Raw genomic sequence first — 12,657 nt, 5'->3', positions numbered from 1 at the left:
GCACTGTATGCCTTCTTAACCACAGAGTCAACCTGTGCAGCAACTTTGAGTGTCCTATGGACTCGGACCCTAAGATCCCTCTGATCCTCCACACTGCCAAGAGTCTTACCATTAATACTGTATTCTGTCAATGAACCACTTAATCTTGTTCTGGATTATTATTTTGAGGCTTAGACTAAAACATGAGTTCAAATTGAACACTGGCAGCTGGGAAATTAAAATTCAATGAACTAAATCTGTAATTAAAGCAAGAAAGCCGGCTTCAGTAATGATGACTACAAGACTGACAGTAAAACCCCATACAGAATGAAAGTGACTCCAGATTCACAGCAGTTAGGTTGTGAGTCAAGGAGGAGGTACTGGACTTGAGGATACACACTCAACATTTTAGGATCAGCTTTTATTTATTTATTTGTTGATATGCTGCACGAAATAGGCCCTTTGAGCCACACTGCCCAGCAACCCCCCCCCCCCCCCCGGACGTCATCTGAGCCTAATCATGCGACAATTTACAATGGCCAATTAACCTACTAATTGGTATGCCTTTGAACTGTGGGAGGAAACCCATGCAGTCATGTGGAGAATATACAGGCAATGGCAGAAATTGAGCCCGGGTCATTGGTACTGTAAAACATTGTACTAATGCCTATGCTACCATGCCACCCCATCTTCCTTCAGATTTCTAAACAGTTCATGAACACTACCCCACTATTTTCCTCTCTTTTTGCACTATTTATTTATTATACTGTAGTTTCTTATCATTTTTATTTGTTTTGCATTGTACTGCTGCCACAAAATAACAAATTTCATGGTTTGTGTCAGTGATAATAAACCTGATTCTGATTCTGAATCACTGGCCCCCATCACCCTGTCTCAATAGACAATAGACAATAGACAATAGGTGCAGGAGTAGGCCAATATGCCCTTTGAGCCAGCGCCGCCATTCACTGTGATCATGGCTGATCATCCACAATCAGTATCCAGTTCCTGCCTTATCCCCATAACCTTTGATTCTGCTATCTTTAAGAGCTCTATCCATCTCTTTCTTGAAAGCATCCAGAGACTTGGCCTCCACAGCCTTCTGGGGCAGAGCATTCCATATATCCATCACTCTCTGGATGAAAAAGTTTTTCCTCAACTCTGTTCTAAATGGCCTACCCCTTATTCTTAAACTGTGGCCTCCTCCCCCTCTCCAGCTGCTCATCAGCCACACACCCTCCCTTTGGTTCCCTTCCTCACCTTCTTTCCTTAATTCAGCTGTCCACCGTCTTCTCCTAAAGAGATTTCATTTTCTTCAGTCCTTTGTCACTTCCACCCCTCAGCTCCAAGCTTCTTACCACATTCCCATTCTCCCCTCTCCCTCACCTGCCTATCATCCTCCCCTCACCTGGATCCACCTATCACCTGCTTCACTCTGCCCTCCCACCAATGTATAGAGGCTATCTCTCTTCTTCCTCTCCAGTCTGAATGAAAGACCTCGACTCAAAATGTTGCCTGTACTTTTCCCACCACAAATACTGCCAGAACTTCCTGAGCTCCTCCAGCTCCTTTGAATGTTGCTCAGAAGAAGGTGCATCAGGTCTGAGCAGAATGAGTCACAGAGTCAGAGAACACTACAACACAGAAACTGGCATTTTGTCCAAGTCAGACTATTACTCTGTCTAGTTTCATTGATTGTATCCAGACCCCTTCATACCCCTCAATGCCCCTCAGAGGGTTTTGGGAAGATCTGAGCGGAGGTCAAACTGGTCGGAGTGGACTTTTAGATTTCTGGCCTCTGAACTTGAGATCACCTTGGACTTTGGCCCCTGTGATCTAATTGACACCCATCACCTCTTTAAATGCTAATTGCATTTAGATATGCAACAGCTTAATTGCCCGAGATTTCAAAGGCCTCCATGATTTCAGTGCTTCTTTATCCATCTACTCCCACCCAGCTTAAAAACTCCTTAGGATGTCTGTGCTTCTTCAAGCCAGGCCTCCCGTCTATTCCTGAATTGACCTGATCTACGTGTGGGAACTGTTGTGTTGTTGGAGGCTGTAATTCACTCCCCAAACTTCTCAGCTTCTCTAGTTTACTTTACAAAAATAGCTGCCACTTTCTAGAAAGGACTGAAGAAGAGTCTTAGCCTGAAATGGCAACTGTTCACTTTCCTCCATAGATGCTGTCTGACACTTAGGTTCCTCCACCTTTTTGAGTGTTGTTCTTTTGAAGAAATCTTCGGATTATTTTAAAGACCAAAACTGCTGCTGAGACTGGACATCTGAAATAAAAATTTAAAAATGTTGAAAACACCCAAAGTTCAAAATTCAAAGTAGATATATTGTTTAAGTACGTAAATGACACCACGTACAACCTTGAGATTCTTTTTTTTTGCAGGCATACTCGATAAATCCAATAACCATAATAGAACCAGTGAAAGACCACACCAACTGGGCACTCAACCAGTGTGCAAAAGACTACAAGCTGTGCAAATACAAAAAGAATGGAGAAATAATAATAATAATTATTATAAATAAGCAATAAATATCAAGAACATGAGATGAAGAGTCCTTGAAAATGAGCTTAACAGGTTTGTTACCCAGACATGGAAACAGAAACAGAGTTAGTGTTTCAGGTTGGAGCCATTTTGTCAGAACTGGTACAGAGACGAAATTAGTTCATTTTAAGTTGATGCGGTGTAGCGATAGTTGAGGAATGAAGGAAATATCACAGAAAGGGCAAAGCCAAGCCTGTATTGGGGATAAGCTGCTGATGAAGTCATCTGATTGATATACCGACATTTCTGTTCATAAAAAGAACCATAGATGCTGGAAATTTGAAATAGAAACAGGAAATGCTGGCATCTGTGCAGAGAGAAACAGTTAATGCTTCAGCTCAGATTACTGTTTCTCCAGGTGCTGCCTGGCCCACTGACCATCTTGAGCATTTAGTATTTTTACTTCAGCTCTCTATTTGCATATGGGCTTGGGGTCAGGTCAACACTGGATGATACTTGGCCCTTATTTCCTTTAATGGCTACAATTTTCTATATTTCCCAAATCCTGATGGGACATTTAGTGGAAATAGCACATTAGGAGCACTGATGCACAGGGAAACATTGGAGTGTGTCCATAGCTCCCTGAATGCGTCAGCAAAGGTGGATAAAGTAATGTGGAAGGCATTTCATATGCCTGCCTTCATAGGCCGAGGCACTAATTCTAAGAGTTAGGATATCATGTTGCAGTTGTATAAAACATTGCTCAGATTGCATTTGGAGTATTGTGTATAATTCTGACAACCACACCATAGACAGCAATAAAGAAAATGCGGAAGATTTAGGAACACTTTCTTTCCCTTTGCCATCAGATTTCTGAATGGTCTATGAGCCAATGAAAACTCCCCTATTACTCCTGTGTTTACCTCTATTTATTTATCCTTCAAATTTACAGATTTTATGTATTGCTGCCACAAAATAACAAATTACATGTCATATATCAGTGATAATGAACTTGATTCTGATTTCGAGAAGATTAGCCAGAATGTTGCCTGGTTGTAATAACAAGGAGAGATCAGATAGTCTGTTTATTCTCACTGGAGCATAGGGGACCAAGGAGTAATCTTATAGAGATTTATAAAATCATGAAGGGCAAATATAGGATAGGCAGTCAGAATATTGTATTTCACAGAGCAGGGAAATGTAGAGCTTACAGGCACAGGTTTGAGATAAGATGGGAGAAAGGGTAATTTTTTTCACACATAAGTGCTGGTTATATGGAACGATCGACTAAAGGAGGTTGTGGAGTCAGATACTATTACAACAGTTAGCAGGCATTTGGCTGGCAGATGGCATTAGTAGATTTGAATTAGTAGATAATGGGTTTGGTTTATTATTGCTAAATGTACCAAGATACAGTGAAAAGCTTGTCTTGCTTGCTGTTTATATAAACGTTACACAGTGCATTGAGGTAGAACAAGGTAAATCAATAACAATGCAGAATAATGTCTTCAGAGAAAGTGCAGAGCAGTAAACAATAAAATGAAGGTCAGCTCATAACGCGGTAGATCGTGGGTTCAAAGTCCGTCTTATCGTTGGCCAATGTGCTATATCCGGATAATTTGCTTTGCTGTGGGGATACTGTACCTGTCGAGAAGGCGCTGCATAAGCGGCGGTTGTTGTTGTTAAGCATCGACGCACGCTAGAGTGCAGCAGAGAGAGAGGAAGAGTGTTGGTGTGTGTGCTGAAAGACTCGGGCCACCCATCCGCAGTCCAGCGCAGCAGAGGAGCGGATCGGTCAGCTTGCAGGGGGATGGCGGGGTTGGAAGAGAAGGATAGCGAGCAGCTGCTGAAGGAGTGTCTCCAAGCGGCGGTAGAGGTGGCGTTGGAGGCCGGTCAGGTGAGCGTTCAGGTGTCCCGGGTTTCCGGTGGGCGGATAGACGGGCCACTTCACGCAGTGGCAGCCCAGGCGCCTTTAATCCAACTATGTACTTCAGGAGATTAATCTTATATTCAACGGCACATACACATTCTTGTTAGTTTGCAGCGGGAGGGGGACTGGTGTGGCGGATGGCTTTATTTTTCTTCTACATCGGGAGCTGTTTTGTAAACCGAAATTATAAAAAAAATTAAGCTGGCTTCTGTTCCGTTTTCTAGACGGACGGTTGGTTAATAATAACGAAAAAGTTTGATTATATTGCTGAAAACCAGCCTTGTATTAACCATCTACTAGGCCGGAAGGGGGGATGGGGAGTTTGTAAAAGGAACCGCTCGTACGTTATACTGTGTGTCTTTGACATTTCGAAGAATCTTGTGGGGTTGAACTATTTTTGGTGAGGTTGCTTTCAGATGTTTAGCACCCTTTAATCCACGTTTCTGTAACATATTTGTTGAAAATTCAAACAGGAAGTACGCTAAAGTACCTGTTTTAACAAGAATGCCGTGTACTGCTGTTACCTCGATTGGCTAAGGCGAATGTCATCAGGACCTTGAGATCAGACTGCACCATGTTCGTAGTGTGCTGGATTCTACGCCTGTTCTGAACTACAATCACATTGGCGGTGCTGTAATCTGTTGCATAATTATTCTTCTTTGAAACCCTAATGACTATAAGGCAATAAACTGAAGTCTTATGGCAGAATTCTGATCAACAAGTATAAATAGGTAGCGGTGAGAAAACTTTATGATTCCGGAACAGGCGCGATGGCTACAGAAATGTGAGTGGAAGAGAAAGGGCAGAGGTTTGAAGATGTTACGGAGTAAATGCACAGAAAAATGCTTCCACTTAGAGGGCGTCAGAAGAGCAAGAGTCATCATGGGGGAAAAACGTCTTCAGTCTGAGAGTAGTTTCAGTTAAGACTGCCTGCCCCATGGACGAGTTTGGAAATAAAACGTTCAAAAACAAGAGAAAATCTGCAGGTGTTGGAAATCCAAGCAACACGTACAAAATGCTAGAGGAATTCAGCAGGCTGAACGGTCTCTGCTCGGCTCTTTTCCATGGATGCTGCCCAGCCTGTGGAGTTCCTCCGGCATTTTGTGTGTGTCGCCAGGAAACAATACATGCCCATTTAAGGAGAGCCTCGATACCTTATTCCTTATAAGGAAGAAATAGTAAGGTATACTTGCAAGATTTGGATACAGTGAGGTAAGGAGAAGGCTATCTATTGAAGTTCTTAAGGGGTGTGACCAGTAGAGTGGATTAATTGATTAATTTGGATTTCCTTCATGGTGTTTTCCCTCTGTTTTTAATTTGTGACTTTGAATTACCACCACATGATCAATGCGGGAACACTTGAAAATAGGGACAATATTGTGAGAGTAGGCAAGTTTAGAATATATGTAAGAAATCAGATTGGGAAGGGCCAGTTTCAATAGGATGAGAAACCGATCTCAGGGTAGTACATGGTGACATATAATAAATTTACTTTGAACTTTGAGAATAGGTTTGGCCCTCTGCGTGTTGGAATCAATGTTTGGCAGGCAAAATGGGAAGCCCTTAAAATAAGAGTTACTTCTGATTTACTTTTGATTACTTGAGTCTATTAAGATGTTCTCCTAGAGGGTTGTCTATTGGTGGGTTCTCAGATGCTGTAGTAGCTGATCCAGGAGCCACATATTCTGGAGCAATATGGGCAGGAGTAGGTGGTAGCCATGGTTAGTGGTTGGATCCTGAGGTTGTTCGTTCTCTCCTTTCGCAGCTACCGCTTGTTCTCTGTAGCAGAGCGGAGGCTGTTCACATGTAGCACAGCTCCCTCTTGAACAGATTTCCTCCAGATGATTCTATTCAGTGCAATGTCTTCCCAGATTTTAGATATCATGTTGAACTTCAGGCTGATTTTGATCTTATCTTTGAAGCGTTTCCTTTGCCCACCAAGGGTTCGCTGACCTTCCTTCGATTAAGAGTGAAGGATCTGTTTGGGGAGACGTGAGTTGAACACTTGGATGGCATGATTTTTCCATCAGAGTTGGTGTTGCTTTGTCATGGTGGGGATGCTGTTCATGTTGGCATCTTCTGTGTCTGTCCTTCCATCTGAGCCTCGAAGTGTTCATAAGGATCTTTGGTGATATTGTTCCAGGGCTTTAAGGTGCCTACTGTAGGTGGTCTATAATTTGGCTCCATGCAACAATGAAGGAAGGATGACTGCTCTATAAACCAAAGGTTTTATTTCGACTTGTAAGTTGTGGTCTGAGTACATTCTCATGACCGGGAAGGGTAAGGTATTTAAAGCCAAGGTTCCATGGATGTGCAGACAGTAGCGGAGGAGAAAGGAACTGGAGCATGTAACAGGTGCCAGCTTGTTAACACGATTGAGAACCAAGCTGGTCAAAGTAAGTTCAGGGAAGATGTAGAAAAGACAGTAAGAGGGTCTGAGGAAAGCTTGGCAGCAAAAAACAGGAATTCAGAAATGTTCTACTTCATGTAAACATGAGGAACATTGTGAGAGAGAGTGTGGGGCCAGTCAGTGAATGAAAAGGAATTGTATTCATGGAGGGAGCAGGGTTGGTTGAGATACAAGGAGTGTGTCAGGGAAGAAGATGCTGTCACGGTCTCAACAAAAGAAATATAGCTGAGGATCTTCATAAGCTAAAGCTGTTAAACAGAGGGGACTGAAAACACTAGCTAAACTTAAGGGATAAATAACCTGGTTGAGATTGCTGAGGGGAGTCAGGGAGGAATTAGAATCAGAATCAGATTTATTATCACCGGCATGTGTCGTGAAATTTATTAACTTAGCAGCAGCAGTTAAACGGCAATACATAATATAGAAGAAAAAAAAATCAATTACATTATACATATATTGATTAGATTAAAAATTGTGCAAGAAAACAGAAATAATATATATTTAAAAAATGAGGTAGTGTTCACAGGTTCAATGTCCGTTTAGGAATCAGATGGCAGAGGGGAAGAAGCTGTTCCTGAATCACTGAGTGTGTGCCTTCAGGCTTCTGTACCTCCTGCCTGATGGTAACAGTGAGAAAAGGGCATGCCCTGGGTGCTGGAAGTCCTTAGTAATGGATACTGACTTTCTGAGACGCCAGTCCTTGAAGATGTCCTGGGTACTTTGTAGGCTAGTACCCAAGATGGAGCCGACTAAACTTACAACTCTGTGCAGCTTCTTTCGGTCCTGTGCAGTAGCCTCCCCCCCCCCCCCCCCATACCAGACAGTGATGCAGTCTGTCAGAATGCTCTCCACGGTACATCTATAGAAGTTTTTGAGTGTATTTGTTGACATACCAAATCTCCTCAAACTCCTAATTAGCAACATGTTGGATGGGCTGACGCAGGGGTTCTCAAACTGGGGTCCACGGACCCCTTGCTTAATGATAGGGTCCATGGCATAAAAAGGTTGGGACCCCTAGGTTTATTGCTTGTCAGGTGAAATTTAATGGCAAGAAGGGTATCATGTTTCATTTCGGTAAGAAGAAAAAGACGCACGATATACTAAAGAATGCGATTCGAAAAGGGTACGAGAATTGAGAGAGGCCTTAGAGTTTTTGTGTGTAGCTTCTTCAAAGTGAAAGGAATAGTTTTAAAAAAAGTGATTTTAAAAAGGCACAAGTTTGTTGTATGACACCACTCAATCTGTTGACCTTTCTCACTCCTGTACACCATCTGTGATTTTGCAAATAAAGGTGTTATGGGGGAATTCGTAAATGGTGTTGGAGTTGTGCTTAGCCACACATTCGTAGGTACAGAAAGAATAGAGCAGGGGGCCGTTTTCATTGCAAATATTAAAATAGTCTTTTTCCTAGTTGGTTCCTCAATAAACTGATCAGAAAACAATTCCAATACTTTCTATGAATCCTTGTTCCTTTATTTCCCCAGTTTATGCCATGCTCAAAATGGCCTGCACACACCTGTCCATTTTTTACTTTTAACTATTTCTTAACTTGACCGTAATTCTACATGGTGATTTGTTGCCCTGCCATGTAGAATGAAGGTGATTTGCAAAAGAATCGAAAGTGAGATGAATATTTTTGCACAGTAAGTGGTTAAGGTCCAGAACACTCTGGGAGTGGGGTGGGGAAAATGACAAGTTTTTTCCACACAGAAAGCAGTGGGTGCCTGGAATAGGCTGTAAGCAGAGAATTTAAGAGGCTGTGAGTCAGGCACAGGAAAAGTCAGGGGATGGAGGGTTATGGATTATGAGTGGGAAGAAGAGAGTTCAGTTTGACCTTGTGATTGGCATGGGCATGGTGGGCCATCAGGCTTGTCCTGTCACAAACAGGAGAAAATCTGTAGATGCTGGAAATCCAAGCAACACACAAAATGCTGGAGGAACTCAGCAGGCCAGGCAGCCTCTGTGGAAAAGAGTACTGATGAAGGGTCACGGCCTGAAACATCAGCTGTTTACTGTTTTCCATAGATAACACAAAATACTCTGCAGATGCTGGGGTTAAAGCAACACTCACAACACGCTGGAGGAACTCAGCAGTCGGGCAGCATCCGTGGAAAAGATCGGTCGACATTTCGGGCCGGAACGCTTTGTCAGGACTGTAGAGGGAAGGGGCAGAGGCCCTATAAAGAAGGTGGGGGGGGTGGGAAGGAGAAGGCTGGTAGGTTCCAGGTGAGGGGAAAGATAAAGGGGTGGGGGAGGGGAAGCAGGGAGGTGATAGGCAGGAAAGGTGAAGAAGGAATAGGGAAAACACAGTGGGTAGTAGAAGGAGGCGGAACCATGAGGGAGGTGACAGACAGCTGGGGGAGGGGGCAGAGTGACATAGAGATAGGGGAAGGAAGGAGGAGGGAATTACTGGAAGTTGGAGAATTCTATGTTCACACCAAGGGGCTGGAGACTACCTAGATGGTATATGAGGTGTTGCTCCTCCAACCTGAGTTTGGCCTCATCCTGGCAGTAGAGGAGGCCAAGTATGGACATATCCGAATGGGAATGGGAAGCAGAGTTGAAGTGGGTGGCTACCGGGAGATCCTGTCTGTTTTGGCAGATGGAGTGGAGGTGCTTAATGAAGCGGTTCCCCAATCTGCGTCGGGTTTCACCGATGTAGAGGAGGCCGCACCGGGAGCACCGGATGCAATAGATGACCCCAACAGACTCAAAAGTGAAGTGTTGCCTCACCTGGAAGGACTGTTTGGGGCCCTGAATGGTGGTAAGAGAGGAGGTGTAGGGACAGGTGTAGCACTTGCGCTTACAGGGATAAGTGCCAGGTGGGAGATCCGTGGGGATGGACGTGCGGATAAGTGAGTCACGGAGGGACTGATCCCTGCGGAGGGTGGAGAGGGAAAGATGTGCTTAGTGGTGGGGTCCTGTTGAAGGTGGCAGAAGTTGCGGAGGATAATGTGCCGGATCTGGAGGCTGGTGGGGTGGTAGGTGAGGACAAGGGGAACTCTGTCCCTATTGTGGTGACGGGAAGATGGGGTGAGGGCCGAAGTGCAGGAAATGGAGGAGAAACGGGTGAAGGCATCATTGATGACGGCAGAAGGGAAACCACAATCTTTAAAGAAAGAGGACATTTGAGATGTCCTGGAACAGAAAGCCTCATCCTCGGAGCAGATGCGGCAGAGACGGAGGAACTGGGAATAGGGAATGGTATTTTTGCATGTGGCAGGTTGGGAAGAGGTATAGTTGAGGTAGTTATGAGAGTCAGTGGGCTTGTAGAAGATGTTAGTGGACAGTCTGTCTCCAGAGATGGAGACCGAGAGATCGAGAAAGGGGAGAGAAGTGTCCGAGATAGACCAAGTGAATTTGAGAGCTGGGTGGAAGATTGAAGTAAAGTCAATGAAATTGACGAGCTCAGCATGGGTGCAGGAAGCAGCACCAATGTAGTCGTCAATGTAGTGAAGGAAAAGTTGGGGAGCAGTACCAGTATAGGTTTGGAGCACAGACTTTTCCACATAACCAACAAAGAGGCAGACATAGCTGGGGCCCATGCGAGTGCCCATAGTTACACCCTTGGTCTGAAGAAAGTGGGAAGAGCCAAAAGAGAAGTTATTAAGTGTGAGAACCAGTTCTGCCAACCGGAGGAGGGTAGTTGTGGTGGGGAACTGGTGAGGTCTATTGTCCAGAAAGTAGCGGAGGGCTTTGAGGCCACCTTGATGGGGAATGGAGGTGTATAAGGATTGGACATCCATAGTGAAAATGAAGTGTTCGGGACCGGGGAACTGGAAGTTATTGAAGAGGTGGAGGGCATGAGATGTATCCCGGATGTAGGTGGGGAGAGACTGAACTATGGATGACAAAAGTGGAGTCCAGGTAGGCAGATACAAGTTCGGTGGGACAGGAGCAGGCAGAAACTATGGGTCTACCGGGACAGTCAGGCTTGTGGATCTTGGGGAGGAGGTAAAACTGAGCAGTATGGGGTGTGGGAATTATGAGTTTAGCGGCTGAGGATGGAAGGTCTCCGGAGTTGATAAGGGCAGTGATGGTACAGGTTTCCATAGGTGCTGCCTGGCCTGCTGAGTTTCTCTAGCATTTTGTGTGTGTTGCTTTGGATTTCCAGCATCTGCAGACTTTCTCATGTTTGGGCTTGTCCTGTGCTGTACTGTTCTATTAATGGGTTCCTCTTGTGCAGTTGCCATTCTGTGAGCTCATGTGCTTCAAAATCCTTGCATGTTTTACTTCTCAATCCTTGAAAAGGAGCTATGGGGATACTAGCTGTGTTTCTCACTTTGTGGCATTATCAGCTTCCTGTGTCAGCAGCTTGCCAGGCAAAAATTATTGAAAGGGTAAACATGCAAGATCAACCAATAGCAGACACCATCGGGTTCACACTTGCAGCACCATGCGAAAGATAAACAAGCAAATACAAAGATCGAGATTTGTCTGGTATTAACAGCATCTGTTTTGAGGTAAATGTATCCTTGAGAGATTTTGATATTTATAATTCTTTTGCCTGGCAAAATGTTATGAATTGAAACTAGCAAAATTGCAATGAGGCTTGTGAAATTAACACTTCAGTTTCTGAAGGTAGATCTATTAAGGCATAATTAAATATCAAACATTGAAGGAAATGGAGAGGTAAAGAAAGAGGAGGGACATATGGAGGGATCACAGCAGAGGCACCTTATAGTTATTAAACAAATTAAAGGTGTGCATGACTTTTTATGCATTTGAGAGATGTGGACTTCACAGGCTAATCCATCAATTATTTGCTCATTCCTAATTAGGTCTACAAAATTCTGAGGGGTTTAGATAGGATAAATGCAAGCAGGCTTTTTCCACTGAGGTTGGGTGAGACTACAACCAGAGGCCATTGGCTTAAAGGTGAAAGGTAAGAAGTTTAGGGGGAACATGAGGGGAAACTTCTTCACTCAGAGGACCATGAGAGTGTGGAATGAGCTGCCAGTGCAAGTGATGCATGTGAGCTCGATTTCAACATTTAAGAGAAATTTGTATGGGTACATGGATAGTAGAGATATGGAGGGCTATGGTCATTGGGCATAGGCAGTTTAAATGATTTTGACATGGGCCAAAAGGCCCCTTTCTGTGCTGTACGTCTGTATGACTCTTGAGAAGGTGTTGGTGAGCTACCTTCTTGAACTGCTGCAGTCCTTGGTGTGTGAGTACATCCACAATCCTGTAATAGAGGGAGTTCCAAGATTTTGATAGTGTAGGACAGAGATATATTATCAGGTTGGGATGGTATGAAGGCGAATTCCAAGTGGTGGCAGTTCCATGCTTTTACTGACCTTGTCCTTTAGCTGGTGGAGGTCGTGGGCTTGGAAGGAGTTGCTGCAGTACATGCTGTAGATAGTAGAAACTGCTGCATCAGTGGTGGGGAGAGTGAATGTTTATTGTTGGAATGTCTCTGAAGCAGGCTGCTCTGTCCAGTATGGTGTCAAATTTCTCGTGTCCAAACATGTACATTTTTAATGCACTGCTGCAAAAATAAATCCCCTCACACATCTCTGAAAGAGAAAATAGTCACTAGGGAAGAAAAAAACATTTCTGCATTTAAGATCCCTGACAGTTATTAAGTTCTAGAAGGAGAGAGAGTCTCTAACATGTATAAAAAGTTACGTTTGAGTGTTATGGAAGGATGTTGCTTGGCAGCCCTTAATAGCTATCATGTTTTAAAAAAGATTCTTAGATTAAAATGGGTTGGATTTATCTTGAAATGCATTTAGCAGCCCCCTCAAGCATTTTTAACATGATACACAGAAGGACAAGATATTTTCATGGAGTTATGCATGGAGGGGCAGGGTTGAAATTTTTACTCAAAC

General features: G+C 43.8%; 1 protein-coding gene across 1 annotated transcript in view; it reads left to right on the top strand.

Annotated features, from left to right (window-relative positions):
• Nucleotides 1-4,196: 4,196 nt before the first annotated feature.
• The window catches only part of impa2 (inositol monophosphatase 2), a 45,516-nt gene continuing 37,055 nt past the window's right edge, over nucleotides 4,197-12,657 (top strand). Inside the window, exon 1 of the mRNA XM_072258773.1 lies at nucleotides 4,197-4,377. Coding sequence (XP_072114874.1) covers nucleotides 4,291-4,377 — 87 coding nt within the window. The 5' untranslated portion in view covers nucleotides 4,197-4,290. The remainder of the gene's footprint in view (nucleotides 4,378-12,657) is intronic.

Source organism: Mobula birostris, chromosome 1 (assembly GCF_030028105.1).
Source record: "Mobula birostris isolate sMobBir1 chromosome 1, sMobBir1.hap1, whole genome shotgun sequence".
Taxonomy (NCBI): Eukaryota; Metazoa; Chordata; class Chondrichthyes; order Myliobatiformes; family Myliobatidae; genus Mobula; species Mobula birostris.
The sequence above is the reverse complement of the archived record's forward strand: the minus strand, read 5'-3'. Positions and strand labels throughout refer to the sequence as shown.